Here is an 18,822-nt window from a genome sequence, read left to right on the forward strand (position 1 = left end):
TTCTTTCCAGCCCCTTCTTGACTTCAAGGTCTCTTTTGAAAAATCAGCTCATAGTCTTATGGGAAGTCCTTTGTAGGTAACTGTCTCCTTTTCTCTTGCTGCTTTTAAGATTCTCTCATCTTTAATCTTGGGTAATGTAATTATGATGTGCCTTGGTGTGTTCCTTCTTAGATCCAACTTCTTTGGGTCTCTCTGAGCTTCCTGTATTTCCTGGAAATCTATTTCCTTTGCCAGATTGGGAAAGTTCTCCTTCATTATTTGTTCAAATAACTTTTCAGTTTCTTGCTCTTCCTCTTCTTTTTCTGGTACCCCAATGATTCAGATGTTGGAATATTTAAAGATGTCCCAGAGGTTCCTAAGCCTCTCCTTCTTTTTTTTGAATTCTTGTTTCTTCATTCTTTTCTGGTTAAATGTTTCTTCCTTCTGGTCCACACCATTAATTTGAGTCCCAATTTCCTTCCTGTCACAGTTGGTTCCTTGTACATTATCCTTTATTTCACTTAGCATAGCCTTCAGTTTTTCATTTAATTTGCGACCATATTCAACCAGTTCTGTGAGCATCCTAATTACTAGTGTTTTGAACTGTGCATCTGATAGGTTGGCTATCTCTTCATCGCTTAGTTGTATTTTTTTCTGGAGCTTTGATCTATTTTTTTATTTGGACCATTGTTTTGTCTCAGCGATAAGAGGCAGAGCCTTAGGTGTTCACCAGCGTGGGGCAACCCACGTTGCTATATGTGGGGAAGGGGGCTGAGAGGGAACAATGGGACTTGCTCTGCTCTCAGCTGGCTTTCTGTCACTTCCCCTGCTTCCCACAAGCAAATGGGTTCTTCTGGTGCCGACTCCCAGGTAGGTGGGTTTGTGTACGTTCTAGGACCCTATGAGTCCCTCCAGTTAACTCTCCTATGAGGCTAGAAGTTTCTCCTGCTGCCGCCTCAACCGCCGCATGTGTTTTCAATCAGAGGTTTGAGGCTTGTTTCTCTGTGCTAGGATCCTGGGTTGTTCTGTCTTGCTCCTCAGTCATTCCTCCCAGTTTATCTGCACTTGAATGTGGGACCACCTGCTCCACCAGCCACTGCCTCACTGGGTCCGCTAGCTGCAGCCTTGCCCACCCTGATCCTCCAGCCAACACCTTGCCTAAAGTCCCCTCGCCTGGCTCCCTGTCTCTGCACCCCCACCGGTCTGGATTTTCTTCTTTAACTTCTTGGTTGTCAGACTTCCTTACAGTTCAATTTTCTGTCAGTTCTGGTTGTTTTTTGTTTTTAAATTGTTGTTGTCCTTTTTTTGGTTGTGGGAGGAGGAGGCACAGTGTGTCTACCTCCATCTTGGCTGGAAGTCCAATTTTAATGTTACTGGTTTTGGCTTGCTAAGTATTTTGTTGAGGATTCTAGTCTGTATTCATAAAGGGTATTGGTCTGTAGTTTTCTTGTGGTATCTGGCTTTCATATCAGGGTAATGTTGGCCTCACAGAATGAGTTGGGAAGTTTTCCTTCTTCTATTTTTTGGAGGAGTTTGAGAAGGATTCTTGTTAAATCTTCTTTTAATATTTGGTAGTACTCTTCCGGTCCTAGACTTTTTTTGATGGGGAGGTTTTTGATCTCTGTCCCAATTTCTTGTTAAAGTTATATTCAGATTTTCTTTTTTTTTTAGTTAGTTTTGGTCATTTCAATATCTTTAGGATTTGTCCATTTCATCCATTTATCTTATTTTCTGTATAGGAATCACATGGCTTTGCAACTTAATTGTTTTTCTCTTGGCACCAATGTACACTGGCAGGTTACTTATTAAAGGTGATGACCATGCGTATTTGAGTAGCGCTGGATTGCTTCTGGATGGTGTCACATACGTGATCTTATTTGTAATACTGTGAGGAAGACGTGACAGGTTATTACAGATGGAGAAATCTAGGTGTAGAGAAGTCACTCAGTTGAATGCTCCAGTGAACACTCAGTGAAATCTAGGTAAGTACTCAGTTATCCAGATTTTTGGATAATGTATGTGCTTCTGTGCCATGCTGTACACAAAGAAGCTAAGCAATTATTATTGGTACGTTAATAACTATACCAACTAATTGATAGTACATTGTCAACTGAACTGTAGCTATTATTTGGATTTTTCAAGGTTTTTCACTAGTGCCCTCTTTCTGTCCCAGGGTGTAACCCAAGGTGCTATGTACCATTTCGTCATCCTGTGTCCTCAGTCTCATCCAGTCTGTCACAGTTTCTCAGTCTTCCCCTGTCCCTCACTACCTTGATGGTTTGGGAGAGTGCTGCTTAGGAGTGTTGCAGCTTGTCTCTCAGTTTGGGTCTTTGATGTTTCCCCAGTTCTTACCTCCAGAAAAAGCAAGGCAAAAGTAAGTTTTTCTTTTTTTAAAGATTTTATTTATTTATTTTTAGAGAGAAGGGAAGGGATGGAGAAAGAGAGGGACAGAAACACTGATCAGTTGCCTCTAACACCCCAACCGGTGACTTGGCCTGCAACCCAGGCGGGTGCCCTAACCAGGAATCAGACTGGCAATTTCACTTTTTGGAACAGCACCCAACCCACTGAGCCATGCCAATCAGGGCAATTATTTTTTTCAATATAATGTGGCTTTCCACAGAAAACCTCCCTTTTTTTATTTCTCCTTTTCACCTCTGGCTTTCTCAGTAGGCCTGAGAAATGTTGGGAGCCTGAGATCTGTGTAGGAAGATCTTGCTCAGGTGCTTTATCACTGTTGCTGTGTTGGAAGTTAATTCCCTGGAGGAGGCTCCCATCCTTACAGGTTAGCAGCATGTTTAGAAATGCAGCCTCTGCCCTGGCTGGTGTGGCTCAGTGGACTGAGCACTGACCTAAAAACCAAAGGATTGCTGGTTCCATTCCCAGTCAGGGCACATGCCTGGGTCGTGGCCAGGTCCCCAGCAGAGGGCGCGGTGTGGCAACCACACATTGATGTTTCTCTCCCTCTCTTTTTCCCCTCCCTTCCTCTCTCTCTAAAAGTAAATAAATTAAATCTTTTAAAAAAATAATAAAGTATATATGAAAAAGATCTTTAAAAAAAAGAAATGTAGCCTCTAGTTGAAAGATTCATTGTGGGGAAAATAGAATGTAGGAAATAGACTTTGGTCATCTGATGGTAATGTGTTTTATATATTTTTTTGTCAAAGTGATATTTTATTATTTTAATCACAGACATAACATATGTTGGGTACAGAAAGGTAAGCTGAGAAAAACACTACATATAAACAGCCATAACCTAATATACATATCCTTTTCCAAATACACACCTATGTTTATACATTTTTTTCTTACAAAAATTAACATTGCACATTAAAAACAAACTTCTCACCCTGGCTGGTGTGGCTCAGTGGACTGAGTGCTGGCCTGCGAACCAAAGAGTTGCTGGTTTGATTCCCAGTTAGGGCACATGCCTGGGTTGCGGGCCAGGTCCCCAGTAGGGGACGTGTGAGAAGCAATTGTGTGTAGATGTTTCTCTCCCTGTCTTTCTCCCTCTCTTCCCCTTTAAGAAATGAAATCTTTTTTTTTAAAAAACTTCTCTTTTACTTTAATAGATGGCAAACATTTTCCCATTTTTCTACAAAGATAGAAGTCTGCTGCATCATTTTTAATAGTGTCCAGTATTCCAGACTCTTATTATTCGACAGCTTGGTTGTATCTAACTTTTCCCTGTTAGAAATAAGCACCACAATAAGCAACATTTAATTAAACCCTTACTCCTTCTCCTGGAATAAATGTGTAACCCTTTTTCATTATAGATACTGTTACTGATTCTCCGGGCCCTACAGCTCCCAACCCGACTGGTATTGTCTCTCCAGCCAATTCCTCTGAAGTCCTCAGCAGCCAGGGTGAGGTTCTTGGGGCTTCCAGAGAAAAAGGTAGTTGGTCAGGGAGAAGTGAGAAGTTATCAGACTTAAAAAAAAATTGGTCATTAGACTATTTTTAAGGGTCGGTATAAAATAGATCATGGGTTCCTTTGAGCCTGCTTTGCACATACCCTGTGTTGGCGGGTCGGGCACGTGAGTGGATTCTCTAGCAGCCTGACCTCTGCATGTGCAGAAGGGCCTGTGCGAGGTCTGGCTCCTCGGTGCTGTGGTTTCTGCCCTGTCAAACAGTGGGGTGGTGCCTGTCCTCACTAGCAGTGTGGCCAATGATGATGGGTGAAAGGCCCTGAATTCTATAGTCACCCAAGGAGGAGGCTGGACAGTGTACTCACCAGGGTGTTGGCATTGTCCTAAATTTGATGGTCCAAACATCGATTTTAATAATGTCTGTATTAATACTATAACTTAATTAAAGTCCATTGGTATTTGTTTGAAAATGCATTAAGTGCAAGGTGAAGATTATCATTGCTAAGGAAGCTGAGGCTCAGAGGTTACATGATTTACCTAACTCATAACATGAGAAACAACTTTAAATGCAGGTTTGCCTGTTCCCACATTCTTTCCTTTCCCTGTGCCACACTTGAGGGTAAAGAGAATTATATTGTTACCTTATCAAAGGTACTGTAGATTTTAGCAGATATTTTCCTGCTACCCAGGATAGCCAGTTGATCACTGTCTGAGCTTGGGACATCTTGGGTCCACTGGTTCTCTAGCCAGTGACTCAGTCCTGCTGGGTTACAGGGTCTCTAGCCCATCATTAGCAAAAAAGAAAAAGCAAAATTTCTGTTCTGTTTAAGGGAAAGAAACCTAAAGAGAGATCCACAGAAGGCCCTGCAGGCCCCTCAGAAACTCCCAGCCTAGTTTCAGAAAACCCAACCAAACCGAAGACCAGCAGAGGAACCACAGAAAAGAGCACTTCTTCTAAGGACACTAGCAGTGCAAGTGCCCGAGGGAAGAGGGGCGTGGCAGCTGCCGTGAGGAAGAAGCGGAGAGAGCCCCCCTCCTCTGGGCAGGAAGAGGGCCAGGCAGAGGAACAGGAGGAGGAGACCCAGAGGCGCGTTCATGGCCGGAAGCTGCGGGTGGGCTCCCGGGTGTCTTACAAAGAGGAGGAGAGTGGGAGTGACAAGGCCAGCAGTGCCTCCGACTTCGAGCTGTCCAGTGGGGAAGCTCATCCATCTGACGAGGATTCTGAGCCTGGTCCTTCAAGGCAGAGGAGGGCTCCAGCCTCTCAAGGGACAAAGGCAAGATCCAGAAGTAAATCCAGGACCCACCATGGAAGCCTCCGTAAGCACCCTGGCTCTCCAGCAGTATCCACAAGCTCTTCGAGCACGAAGAGTAAGAAAAGCAAGAAAATGTCCAGCAATGATGAGGGGACAGAACAAAAAAACGCAGCTGGTGTGGACCAGTGGCTAGAGGTGTTCTGTGAGCAGGAGGAAAAGTGGGTGTGTGTGGACTGTGTACATGGTGTGGTAGGCCAGGCTCTGACCTGTCACAGGTACGCCACCAAGCCCATGACCTACGTTGTGGGCATTGACAATGATGGCTGGGTCCGGGATGTCACCCAGAGGTATGACCCAGCCTGGATGACAGTGACACGCAAGTGCCGAGTTGATGCCAAGTGGTGGGCTGAAACCTTGAGACCCTACCAGAGCCTACTGGTGGAAAGGGAAAAGAAAGAAGACTTGGAGGTAAGGCCTCGGCTGCCACGGGCTCAAAGACCCATTGAGTTATTAATATTATTTCCATATTTGAGCACTGTATGTATGCCCAGCCTGTGTTTGGTATTTTTAGTGTTTATCTCATTAGTTATTTTAACACTGTAAAGCTGGGATTATTACTGCTTTAATTTTACCAGCTAAAGATTTAGGATCCAAGACATTAACTGACTTGGTATTTGAACCCAGATCTGTCTGGTTTTTTTGAAGACTGTACACTTTTAGTTATTGCCCAGTTATAAATTTGGAGCTTTAAAATATTTATGAAGTCATATAAGTGATACTGGGTAAAAGAAGAAAAAACTCATTAATGCAGTCATTCCCCTCCCCCCTCCGCATTTCCAGTCGAGTGCACTGATACAAGCACGCACACTGGGAAGGGAGGGACTGGGGATGAGGACATACCTTCCGCCTGTGGAGAAGGCCCACTGGGGAGCCGGCTTCTAAACTGAGATGGAACAGTGTCATCACCTGGTTTCAGGAGGCAGGCCTGGGCTGCTTGTGCATGGCAGCTGTGGGGTTGGTGGAGCTCAGCATCTCCACATGGGAATGTGCCCAGATTTGCCGAAGAATTAAGCCCAGTTCCTCAGGGTGGGTGGAGCGTGGGTTTATTTAGCATTTTCTGTAGTAGTGCAGGATGAACTGAGAGTTTCCTGCCCTCTCTCCTGTACTGAGAGTTTCCTCTGGGGCCGTTCCCGGTTCATGTTACTAAAAAATGGCCGAGGAAATGAGAATTGTGCAGATGGCCTTGTGACCAGCCTAACTAAATAAAGTCTTCGTCCTGGGAGCTAGCCCCGTGCAGGGTCCAGCCTACTCCTGGCTGTGCCACAGAGCAGGTCCTCACTGATGGGTTGGAGGGTGTCAAGAGCTGCTAAGGGGCAGGGTAGGAGACTTTGGTGAGTAGGATGTGAATTACAGCTGTGGAATTGTCCACTGGAAAATCAGATTCCTCAAAGAAGTGCTAAGAGAATATGTATCATAGGGGACTCAAAACAGTCACAGGGTGTGAACAACTCATTTTGCTGTCCTGTGAGAGCTGTCATGGAAACCTGCATTGCAGAATAGTGATGTCACTTTGAGATAAGGCCTCTTTCCTGAAGAAAACTGCTTTTCTTCTGTGAAGCTCCTTAAAAGAGTGGAAGCTCATCTGCTAGGGCTGGCTGAGGAATAGGTTAGAGTTTGCAAAGTTGCTATGAGCCACAGAAATACTTGATTTTTCTTAGCTTTTGATTTATCTAAAACCTACCTAACACCAGAGCTACAAAGACAGTGTTACAGTATTTTGTTTGTTTGTTTTTTAATTTTTTAGAGAGAGAGGAAAGAAGGGAGAAAGAGAGAAACATCAATGTATGGTTGCCTCTCACACCCTACTACTGGGGACCTGGCCTGCAACCCAGGCATGTGCCTTGACTGAGAATCAAACCCTTTGGTTCGCAGGCCCACACTGAACCCACTGAGCCACACCAGCCAGGACAGTGTTACAGTTTTTGGTGCTTATGAAAGCTCTGCTCCACCGTCTGTTACCTGAACAAGTTGGTCTGAGGTTTGCCCACCTCAAAACTCACTTCCTCTTCTAAAATGCATGCTCAACACTGTCTCTCTGGCCTTCCCAGTTTCAGGCAAAGCACCTGGACCAGCCTTTGCCCTGTGTCATTGGCACATATAAGAACCACCCGCTATACGCCCTGAAGAGGCATCTCCTGAAATACGAGGCCATCTATCCTGAGACAGCCGCGATCATTGGATATTGTCGCGGGGAAGCCGTCTACTCCAGGTGCGTGTGGTGGTCTGCTGGGCTTCCTGGTGGCCTGGGATTATCAGCCTTCTTCTGGAGCAAAGGGCTGGTAATGGCATTCATCTCATTTGTCATATGGAATGAGCTTTATTGTGTGTACGTGTGCTGTTGTGTGGGGTGATGTGTAGAGGGAGTCAAGCTTAGAAATTAAAACAAGGATTAAAAGACAAGTGGGGTGGGGGTGTTGTAGGGGAAATATAAAAAGTGGACAAACAAGGTTTCCATAGGACAATATAAGCACACCCCTCAAATATAAGCTAAAAACATACAAAAGGAAAGAAGAAAAGATTCAATAAAAGTTCAAGTTAATGGGTATTCTAATGTGTGTAAAGCTTCTGTTTGGGAAGATGAAAAAGTAGAGCTCCTGTTTGGAGATGGATGGTGGGGATGGTTATACAACAAAGGGAGTGTCCTCACTGCCACCGAACTTAAAAATAATTATGATGGGCCCTGGCTGGTGTAGCTCAGTGGATTGAGTGCAGGCCTGCGAACCAGAGGATCGCGGTTCGATTCCCAGTCAGGGCACATGCCTGGGTTGCAGGCCAGTTCCCAGTGGGGTACTCACAAGAGGCAACCATACATTGATGTTTCTCTCCTCTCCTTCCCTTCCTCTCTAAAGATAAATAAATAAAATATTTAAAAATAATGATAATAATTATGATGGTATATTTTATGTTGTGTATGTTTTATCCAGAGTAAAAAGAAATTAAGAAGGAGTGAAGGAAATAAGAGTAGAAAATGAATATAAAATACATATAAAATTAAAACTGAAAAATGTTTAAATTTAAGGTGAAGAAAAAATAAAAGTAGAAGCAGAACTTTTAAAAAATAGCAGTAGAACTCTGGCTGGTGTAGCTCAGTGGATTGAGTGTTGGTCTGCAAATCAAAGAGTCGCTGGTTTGATTCCCAGTCAGGCCACGTGCCTGGGTTGCAGGCCAGGTCCCACAGTGTGGGACACATGAGAGGCATCCACATAATGATGTTTCTCTCTCTTTCCCCCTCCCTTCCCTTCTCTCTAAAAATAAGTAAATAAAATCTCTTTTAAAAAAAGAAAGAAAAAGAAATAGCAGTAGAAAAAACCAAAGTGATCTTTTTTAGCCCTGGCTGGTATAGCTCAATGGATTGAGCACAGGCTGGGAACCAAAGGGTCACCAGTTTGATTCCCAGTCAGGGCACATGCCTGGGTTGCAGGCCAGCTCCCCAGTGAGGGGCACGCAAGAGGCAACCACACATTGATGTTTTTCTCCTTTCTCCCTCTATTCCCCACTCTCTAAAAATAAATAAATAAGTTCTTTAATAAAAAAGTGATCTTTTTAAAAAACATTGAAATACAAGATGAAAAAATAGATGTTCTTAAGAAATGGGAAAAGAAGGAGAAAAAAGGAAACAGAGGAAAGTCCGCATGAATAGATGGTTTGAGTCCTGTGACCTGGGACTACTTTCTGTATGTCAGTCCTGCAGGAGTCAGGCTAGACACCTTGCCAAGGGGCTCTGTTGGCACTTGCTGGTCCACGTCAGAAAGCATCACGCCTGTCAGGGGCCTCAGCGGCCCACAGTCAAAGCCTCCAGAGCCCAGGCCGCCTTGATAGAGGAAAAGGCGCAGGCTTCCTCAAGTGGCTGGCAGACAGGAAGTCTGGTGGGAAGGGAATGCAAGGCTGGTTCACAGGGACCAGGTCAGTCACGAGGGAAAGCACGAGAGGCAAACATTTTTTAATGTAGTAAAACGTGTAATGAAATTTACCATTTAACTATTTTTATGTGTACAGTTCGGTGGCATTAAGTACACTGTCACTGTTGTGCAACCATTGCCACCACCCATCTCCAGAACTTTGTCATCTTCCCAAATGAAACTCTGTGTTCATTAAACACCAACTCTCCAAAATTCCCTCCCCCCTCTCCCAGCAACCACCATCCCTCTCCCTGTGAATTTGGCTGCTCTAGAGACCTCATGTAAGTGGACTCACACAGTGTTTGTCCTTATGTGATTAGCGTCCATGGTGGGCACTGGTACTGCTTGTTCTTCTTGGCCATTGGGAATAATGCTGCTATGAACACAGGAGTATAAATATCTCTTTGAGACCCCGCCCCCAGTTCTTTGGGGTATATGCCCCACAAGTAGAATTGCTGGGTTGCAGGTAATTCTGTGTTTTCCACTGTGTAGAACTGATGTACCGCTGCCGGCAGCAGCTGCACCACTTTATACTTCTACCAGCAGAGCACAAGGGTTTCCGTTTCTCCACATCTAACCAGCACTCGCTCTCTGATTTTCGGGTAATAGCCATCCCAATGGGTGTGAAGTGATTAGAGGTTGAGATTTACTCTGAGGGGTGTGTGTCCACTGGCTTGCTGCTCTCCTGGGGATGTCCCCTCCTCCCAGGCACCCAGGACATAATCTCTGGTTTGGGCGATCAGGCGTGTGGCCTGCAGTGGGAGTGTGGCTGGAGTGCTCAGCTCGGGCAGTGATGCTGTGGACAGAAGTGCTGCTCCAGCACCTGGAAAGAGTCCGGTCCTCCCAGCAACCTCTCGAGGCAGAAGGACAGAGCTCATTATCCCTGAGTGCAGAGGATGGTTCTGAGGCTTAGGGAGGGAAAGTGACTTGTCCAGGACCACCCCACTAGGAGGTGGCACAGGGGTGGTTCGCCCAAGGCTGTGGTATTATGTTGAACATCAGCTTCAGACTGGCAGGCAGGTGAAGGGCCTGGTTTCTGCACTAGAAGGAAATTTAGTGCCCGTGCTCCATGGAGCCCTGCTCTCTGGGCAGAGAGAGTTCAGGGCCATAACCTGAAGAAGAGACGGGCGTGCAAGTAGAATTGTAAGGCTGGGCAGAGCTCTTAGCCCTGGAAGGAGAGTGAAGCTAGAGAATCTTTCTCCATAATCACAGGGTGCCAGGAATTACTTGACGTTCCCTGAACATGAACCTTAATTCCATGGTGATTTATTAGTGTAATTATAATTTGCATATAGTCTTTTGGGTTCACCACCCCTTCTCTGGACACCCCACGAAATTTAGCAGCAGACCACACCTGGGCAGGCACTTGCTTGGTGGTAAGGATCTGTGCCTGCACTGCTGTGACTTTTTCCTCTTCCCCTGCAGGCTGCGGAGGGACTCTCACTGTGAGGGGAGAGGTGAGGGTATGGCATGAAGCCCAGGACAGACACAGTAACTCCATGTAGGTCAGGGTTTCTGAGTGGACTCACACCTGCAAAGACAGGAAATCCAAGTTAACTGTCTGAGGCAGGTTCCCTGGTTTCCTCAGGAACAGAGCCTGTTCCCAGGGTGTGAGGCAGACAGAGCCTCAGAAGAGTACCCAGGCTGTGCTCTTCCTTCTGGGAGGTTATATGAGCACCCATGTGCTTGGGGTTCCTCTCCATACTGTGCGGCTAGGCAGGGTGTGAACTAAATTTGTCCTTTGTCTCCCTCTGTTGGCTCCGGTAGGGATTGCGTGCATGTCCTGCACTCCAGGGACACATGGCTGAAACAAGGAAGAGTGGTGAGGCTTGGAGAAGTGCCCTACAAGGTAACTAGAGATGGGGGGTTGGGGGGACCCTGAGGGCATTGGGGAGGCTCAGGACCAAGGCTGAGTGGAACAGCTCAGGGAAGAGAAGTGGAGACTAAGGGTTGCTGAGTACGTGCCCAGGATAGGAATCCAGGTCTGCCTTTTCTAGTTTGAGAAGGATTGGAGGAGGAGGAACGCATATAACTGTCTGCCTTTAATAAGGAATTTGTAAGAAATGGATATTCCAGAGCATGCCAGAAATCTAGGCCAAAAAGCAGCCCTTCGATTCCTGGTGTTGCTTAAGCGCTGTGTAGGTAGGAGCTGTGTTACTGAGTTCTAAGAGGCTGAAGCTCTGCTCTCTGTGGACACAGTCACCAGTCATCAGCGTCCTTCCACTTGGTAACTTACCATGCATTTTGCACACATAAATGCTTTACCAAGTCTCACCAGCCATAGAGTTAGCCTTATGATGCCTATTTTACATATGAGAGCATGGGAACTCAGAGAGGGGAAACCACTTGTCCAAGGCCTTACAGTTAGGGTACTGGCAGCACCCAGACAACAGTCCCAGGCCCTGCCTCTGCTCCGGTGTTGTTCTCCCCCACTGTACCGCTGCGCTGAGTCAGGTCAGCTGCCCACAAGACACATGATTCAGTACCGTTCCACAACAGCTTGTCACGGGACAGCCAGCCCTGTTTAACCAGGGGGGACAGTGGCCGGCCACAGAGACACATCTGTTCTTTTTTTGTCAGATCCTAGAAGGAGCCCTTTGGATGGTCAGACGGTGGGACGGGGAGTAGAGAGGCCTCAGTTGGGTGGGCAGGGGCTGCAGGCATTGGGAGCGGACCGTGCCAAAAGCAGGCTGGAGTGCATTGTGCTGCCTGCATGGACCTGGAGGATTGGCCGCCAGGGTCCCCACAGACCTTCACCTTGCTTTCATGCTCCTGTTCAATAACGAGCCTCTTCATTTCGGAATGGCACTGTCTGGTTGAAATACAAATTTAAATTTTTTGCTAGCCACATTAAAATTTTTAAAATAGAAGCAGAATTTTAAAATGCTTAAATATTTTCTTTTTTTATAATTTTATTTATTTATCTTTAGAGGGGAAGGGAAAGACAGGAGAGAAATATCAATGTGTGGTTGCCTCTCGTGAGTCCCTTGCTGGGAACTGGCCTGCAACCCAGGCATGTGCCCTGACTGGGAATCGAACCGAGATCCTTTGGTTTGCAGGCCTGCACTCAATCCACTGAGCTACACCAGCCAGGGCTAAAATGCTTAAATATTTTCAAATAGATCAAAATTACAACTAAAATGTTGAACAACCATCACTCAGAATCATCAGAAATCTAGTGGAAGTCGGACAACTACAAAATCAAGTTGAATGGAAGTCTGACAACTGCAGAATTAAAGAAACCACATCCATCCAGACTGACAGGAGGGGCGCAGATGCAGAATGGGCTGATCCCGTGCCCAGGTGTGGTGGATAAAAATTCAGGAGGGATGTCTCGGGAGGAGGAGTCCCAGCCTCACACCAGGCCTACCAGCCCAGGATTCCAGTGCCAAGGAGATAAGTCTCCACAACTTCTGGCTGTAAAAATCAATGGGGAGTGAGTCAGTGGAAGAAATTTCTGGAGCCCCAAGCAGTACCTCTTGAAGAACCCACACATGTACTCACCGGCTCAGACTCACTCCCTCAGAGCTGTATTATCAGGGTAGCAGCTTGAAAGGCACCAGTGGCATACAGGGGGAAACTGAAGTGTGTGGTATCCAGGCAACAGAGGCCAGTGTCCCTTTTCTAAACACCCCATAGAGTTGGTAAACTGGTGCCATATCTGCGACTCCATCAAGCTGGCTAACACTGACCCACCTTGTAGATTCCCAGAGACTCTGCTGCACCCAAACTGCTTTTCCGTATCAATGGTTGGTCTTGGTTCATGCTTCACAACTTCCTAAATCCTATCAAACAAGCAACAGCTGGCCTCAGTGAGCCCCAGGCCTGGCACTAGCAGCAGCCAGCTTGGCTTCCCCTGGGAATCTCTAAGCTCAGCATAAGTAGCAGCCATCTCAGGTTGCTTTATAACTCAGGCAGGGTGCCCCAGGCCAAACGTAGGTGGGGGCTGACCTTGTTCTGCACCACATAGGAAACTCCAGGGCCAGGGAACCAGCTACAGACCACATCAGACCACGACCAGCTTGCCAATACACAGCTAATCCTTCATGGAGGGCAGAGTTTAGTGGTCAGTGGTCACAGCCAGTCCTTGCAGCTGACTGGCCTGGGTAAATCCCTCCGATTAACCTGTCAACAGCAACCAAGGCTCAACTTCAAGAGGAAGGTGTACTCGGCCCACACAAAGGGCACACCTCAAGTACCCAGCTTGGGTGATAGGGGCGGCTGTGTCCCTGGACTCTACAGGTCAGCTACTACATTAGGCCACGCTACCAAGGCAGCATCAAAGCAGTTCTACCTAATACACAAAAACAAACACAGGGAGGCTGCCAAAATGAGGAGACAAAGAAACATGGGCCAAATGAAAGGACAGCCCAAAACTCCAGAAAAAGCTAAATGAAATGGAGATAAGCAACTATCAGATGCAAAGTTCAAAACACTGATCATAAGGATGCTCAAGGAAATTAGTGAGGACCTCAGCAGCATGAAAAGGATTCACTAATTGAAATAAAGAACAATTTACAGGGAAACAAACAGCTGTAGAGTGCATGAAGCTGAGAATCAGTTCAATGATTTGAAACATAAGGAACCAAAAAACAATGAATCGGAACAAGAGCAAAAAAGAATCCAAAAAACATGAGGATAATATAAGCAGCCTTTCGGATAACTTCAAGAGGTCCAACATTTACATTATAGGAGTGCTAGAAAGAGAAGAGAAAGAGCAAGAAATTGGAAATCTGTATGAAAAAACTTCAAAATCTAGTAAAAGAACTTTCCTAATTTGGTGAGGGAAATAGGCATAATTGGGAAATAGTACCAATTATGATGCATGCAAAGAGGTCCACTGCAAGACACATCATAATGAAAATGCCAGAGGTTATAGAAGATCTTAAAAGCAGCAAGAGAAGAAGCAGTTACCTACAGAGGAGTTCCCATAAGACTGTCAGCTGATTTCTCAAAAGAAGCTTTGTAGGCTAGAAGGAATTGGCAAGAAATATTCAAAGTGATGCAAACCAGGACCTACAGCCAAGATTGCTCTACCTAGGAAAGCTATCATTTAGAATTAAAGGGCAGATAAAGAGCTTCTAAAGGAGTTCATCATCACCAAACCGTTATTATGCGAAATGTTAATGAGACTTACTGTAAGAAAAAGAGGAAGAGCAAAACTATGAACAATAAAATGGCAATAAATACATATCTCTCAACAGTTGAATCTAAAAAACAAACTAAGCAAACAAGAGCAGATAGAATCATGGACACAGAGAGCTTTTTGATGGTTGCCAGATGGGAGGGGGGTGTGGGGGAAGGGTGAAGAGGTGAGGGGATTAAGAAGTATAACCGGATATTACAGGATAGCCATGGGGATGTAAAGTACAGTACAGAAAATGGAGTAGCCAAAGAACTTACGCTTGTGACCCATGGACATGAACAATAGCGTATTTCCTGAGGGAGTAGAGGGTGCTGGGTGGAGAGGGGCAAAGGGAAAAATCAGGACAACTATAATAGCATAATCAATAAAACAATTTTAAAAAATATTTTCAAATGTATTTGAAATATTAAAAATATATATTTTTGAAATATTGTCATTTCAGCATGTAATATTTTGGAATGTTAAGATATTTTACATATTTTTCTTTTTATTAAGGCTTTGAAATCTAGTATTTTACTTGCAGTGCATCTCATTTGCTATTAGGCACATTTCAAATGTGTAGTGGCTATTATATTAGCACAGTTCTGGTATAATTCCAAATTTCAAGTCCTCCTCTTGTTCTGAAGCCTGCTGTCACACCTCCCAGCTCGTGCCTTATCTTCTCTTGTTTGGATTACAGCCACCTGCAGCCCTTCGGTTCATTTCCAGTATTGCCATCGTGGGATCTTTCTGAAACAGAGTGCATGTGACACCTTCCGGGTAGCCCACCTCACCCCACCCAGAGTCCCATCTCTTCCGTGTGTCAGTCACAGGACCTGTGGTGCTCCAGTGCCCACGTGTCCTCCTGCGCGCCAGAGCTTCTGCAGTCCCCATACTCAGAGTCCCAAACACCTCTCGCTGCAGCCCTTTTCACCTGATCAGTCCCTCTTGTCCTTTCAGACTCGCCTGAGATGGGGCCTCTCTGAACAGCCGGTCTGAACCTCTCCCCTTCTCAGGGTGGCGAGAGGTTCAGACCGGTCCTGCCTCTGGGCCCCACTCGGCCCTTTACTCTTCCCTCTGACTTGTAATCTTCTCTGTCTCCCCGCAGGAGCCCGTGCTCCTTAAAAACCAAGACTGCCCCCATGACTGGTGTCGTGCTGCAGTCTGTAGTAGATGCTCATTGGGTCTTTACCGAACGGCACTGGATGAAGGGCTCCCTTAGAAAGGGACTGAGCCCCACAGGGGTGACAGGTGGCGTGCCCAGAGACCATGGCAGAAATGGCCCCTGGAACAGCGGTCAGCAGTGTACAGCTCACAGTCACATCCAGCCTGGGTCTTGTTTTCCTGGTGCCCTTAGTCTCAGAATGCTTTTTCCATTTTTTAATGGATTTTAAAAAGAGATAAAGAGTATGCAACAGGCCGTATGTGACCCTTTACAGAAAGGGTTTGCCAACCCCTGCGCCAGAGGCAGCTTAGGCCCAGGAGCCAGTCCGCAGCCCACGCCTGTGCCACGGCTCCACGTAGAAGTTCCACCGCCTCTTCCTCGTCGCCAGTGCTCCACTCCCTTCGCCCTCACTCCCCAGTGAGAATTCGGTGCTGGCCGTCAAACAGCTCTAGGGGGGTGCTCGGCGTTTCGAACTGCCAGGGTACATAGCAAAGTTAGTTTTCTGGAATGGAACCCTGGCCCTGTCGCTCACCTGGCCATGGGATCTCAAGTGACATCGTTTCCAAATGTCAATTTCCCCTTCACTGATGAAAGTTTAGAACAAAGAACAGTAATCTCTCCTTGTCTGTTGTTTTGCTTCCTGCTGTTTCAATATCAGCCGCGATCTCAAAATGTTAAATGCATAGAGAAGACTGAAAACCAAGCCTGGGACAGTGGGCACTCTGTCGATGTCAGCTGCAGAGTGGCAGTAGCTGGGGGTAGTAGCTCTAGTATTCATGAAGGGAATGAAATGCACGCCCATCTCAGGCTCGTCTGCTGGTTGTTGTGTAACAGGTGCGAGCACCGAGCACAGGGCCTGCCGTGCTCACTGTGCAGTAAGCATTCAGGAGCCTTGTTGTAACCTGGCTGCTCCCTCTGGTGCAGATGGTGAAAGGCTATTCCAACCGGGCCCGGAGAGCCCGCCTCGCTGAGCCCCAGCTGCAGGACCAAAATGACCTGGGCCTGTTTGGCAGGTGGCAGACGGAGGAGTACCAGCCACCCGTGGCTGTGGGCGGAAAGGTAAGGGCAGCGCTCAGTGGGGTTAGGACCAGGCTGCTTTATTCTGCCGCTGGCCGGACCTGGCATGCTACCCTCCGCAGGTCCCCCGGAATGAATTTGGGAACGTGTACCTCTTCCTGCCCAGCATGATGCCTGTTGGCTGTGTCCAACTGAATCTGCCCAACCTGCACCGTGTGGCTCGTAAGCTGGGCATCGACTGTGCTCAGGCCATCACTGGCTTCGATTTCCATCGGGGATACTCCTATCCTGTGTGCGTGAGGCGTCTTCCATGGAGGCTGGAAGGAGGGGCGGGGAATTGATGTGGGGTTGGTGGGAGTTGGGGCCCAGTGGGTCTTATTTTCCAGGTTTACTCTGAACTTGGAAAATGAGCCTTAACACTTTACCTTTTACACTTTTGACACCTTTACTCTGGCTTCCATCCAGAGGCAGAAAAACCAGTGAAGCCAGCATCTAATGATGTTAGATTAAAACACTGTTTTCTGGGGGTGGTCACAGGTGACCTGTGGGGTCAGCATCTGCCTGCATGTGGTGGGGGTGGGGAGGGGCTCATCCCAGTCCATAGGCAGTGCCAGTGTCCATCCATGGGCCTGCCTTCTGCACGAGCAGTATCTGAGCAGCTGTGGCCAGGACTGCGGGCCAGCTGACACAGGGAATCCTTCAGAGCTTGGGAGCAGCCCACTGTCCTTCCACAACGGGAGGAAGAGAGGCCAGAGCAGGAATCGGGCCCGAGGAAGACCACCCATGTTGCATCCCCACAGAACTGACGGGTATGTAGTCTGCGAGGAATACAAAGATGTGCTCCTGGCAGCCTGGGAAAATGAGCAGGCACTCATTGAAAAGAAGGAGAAGGAGGTGAGTAGGCTGGCCTGGGCGGAAAAGCAGAGTGGCTGGGGAGAGCGGGCACTCGGGGCGGACAGATGCCTCACTTGCGGTGACTGTAAAAGGAGAGTCCGTGTTCTCCGAGGCCCTTACTGGCTCCCTGGCTGCATGGAAGGCACCACAGGGAGCCAGCACTGGATAAAATGGCCCCGCCTACACCCTGGAACCCACTGTCTGCCCGCATCTATTACTTGTCAGCTATCTGGATCACAGCCCTGCTGCTGACACCTGCCTCTGTTAAAAGGAACTGCCTGTGGTCCAGGTGTGGAGAACCTTTTCCCCTACAAGTTTCAGAGTTGGAAACAATTACAAAGAGGCTTTTGTCTTTGATGCCTTTCATGCCTCTTATAAGTCACTCCAATTTTAAAACTTGAGACTGGTATAGTTAAACTTTTTTTAAACCTAAAATATTTTATATAGATATGTATGTCCACAGGTTCTGCCTTGACGTTTTTCCTGAATATGGCAGTACTGAACATTTTATGCTTAACCTGTTTTTGCTGCAGAAAAGGGAGAAGCGGGCCATTGGGAACTGGAAGCTGCTGATTAAAGGGCTGCTCATCAGGGAGAGGCTGAAGCTTCGCTATGGGGACAAGGTCAGTGTGCGTCCTTTGTAAAGAGGACAGCCTGGGGTGGAGAGGGGGCGACTCAGCAATCACTGGCCCATGTTCTGCCTGGACATACGTCATAGGTCCATCAGCTGTATTTTTGAATGCCACAGACCTGTGCCTCCCAGGCCCTGTGTCCTTACTTGTTGGCAAAGGTATCCCTGGAGTCAGCCTCAGCTGCCACTTCTGGTCCCCGGCCCTGCCCCAACACCCCCTTTTCTGCCTCTGTCTGCCCAAGTGAGTGCCTGCTGTGGCACTAACCCTACAGGAAGAGATGAGTTCCTGTATTTCTGTGTTTGACCCACTGTTCTTAGCCTTGTGCTGTTCCCGGCTGGTGCCTGTGATCATCCCTGAGGCCAGAAATATTCTGAAGCACCTGCTATTTGGCAGGCCAGCCTGTGGACACAGGCGCGAGTTTTTCACGTAGGCCTCGTGATCAGCATGGGGTCAGACAGCAGAAATGTGCTCTGGAAGCAGCTGTGACCACGCCTCTCCAATCCCACGTGGTGCCTGTTTGCTTTTAAAAAATATGCTTGTCCTGCTCCTCCCCCATATCCCTTCATTGACCCCTTCGCCTGGCTTCATGCCTGACTGCTCCTTCACCCTCTGCATCCAGCTCCCCGCCCCGGCCGGCCCAGGCCCAGGGAGTGCTCCTCAGAGCACTGGTCACCTTTGTTCAGAAGTGAAGTAATGCGTGCAAAGCACTGGGCTCAGTGATCCCCTAGATTTGACTGTACACTCCCGGAGGGCAGTTTCCTGCCTAGACACCGTGGCATCCCCTCAGCCCGTAAGTTACCAGGACCTGCTTGGGTGAGTCCCCAGTCTAACAAGAAGACAGGCCTTGGTTCTCCCCCAGCCCCACGCAGTGTCCTTGTCCTGCCAGAGCCACACACCTCCAGGTAGGCCGTTGCTGGGACAGTTACTGT

At 47.4% G+C, this 18,822-nt stretch overlaps 1 protein-coding gene and 1 long non-coding RNA gene across 4 annotated transcripts in view; one reads left to right on the forward strand and one right to left on the reverse strand.

The window, feature by feature from the left end:
• Positions 1-18,822, forward strand: part of XPC (XPC complex subunit, DNA damage recognition and repair factor) — a 41,383-nt gene that overhangs the window by 21,493 nt on the left and 1,068 nt on the right. For 2 of the 3 annotated variants that reach the window (XM_037051339.1, XM_037051348.1), the window contains exons 8-15: positions 3,756-3,845; positions 4,679-5,569; positions 7,210-7,370; positions 10,828-10,909; positions 16,275-16,409; positions 16,490-16,659; positions 17,168-17,261; positions 17,795-17,884. In XM_037051339.1, coding sequence (XP_036907234.1) covers positions 3,756-3,845; positions 4,679-5,569; positions 7,210-7,370; positions 10,828-10,909; positions 16,275-16,409; positions 16,490-16,659; positions 17,168-17,261; positions 17,795-17,884 — 1,713 coding nt within the window. Of the gene's footprint in view, positions 1-3,755; positions 3,846-4,678; positions 5,570-7,209; positions 7,371-10,827; positions 10,910-16,274; positions 16,410-16,489; positions 16,660-17,167; positions 17,262-17,794; positions 17,885-18,822 lie in introns of those variants that run through there. The other variant, XM_037051355.1, reaches the window with a different exon arrangement.
• Positions 1,109-13,201, reverse strand: LOC118990671 (uncharacterized). Its single transcript, XR_005067283.1, has 3 exons — positions 13,093-13,201; positions 11,326-11,330; positions 1,109-1,119 (listed from the first exon to the last, which is right to left on the reverse strand). It is a non-coding gene; the product is annotated as an uncharacterized LOC118990671 (long non-coding RNA).

This window comes from Sturnira hondurensis, unplaced genomic scaffold, assembly GCF_014824575.4.
Source record: "Sturnira hondurensis isolate 20B ecotype Veracruz unplaced genomic scaffold, ASM1482457v3 Scaffold0000867, whole genome shotgun sequence".
NCBI lineage: Eukaryota > Metazoa > Chordata > Mammalia > Chiroptera > Phyllostomidae > Sturnira > Sturnira hondurensis.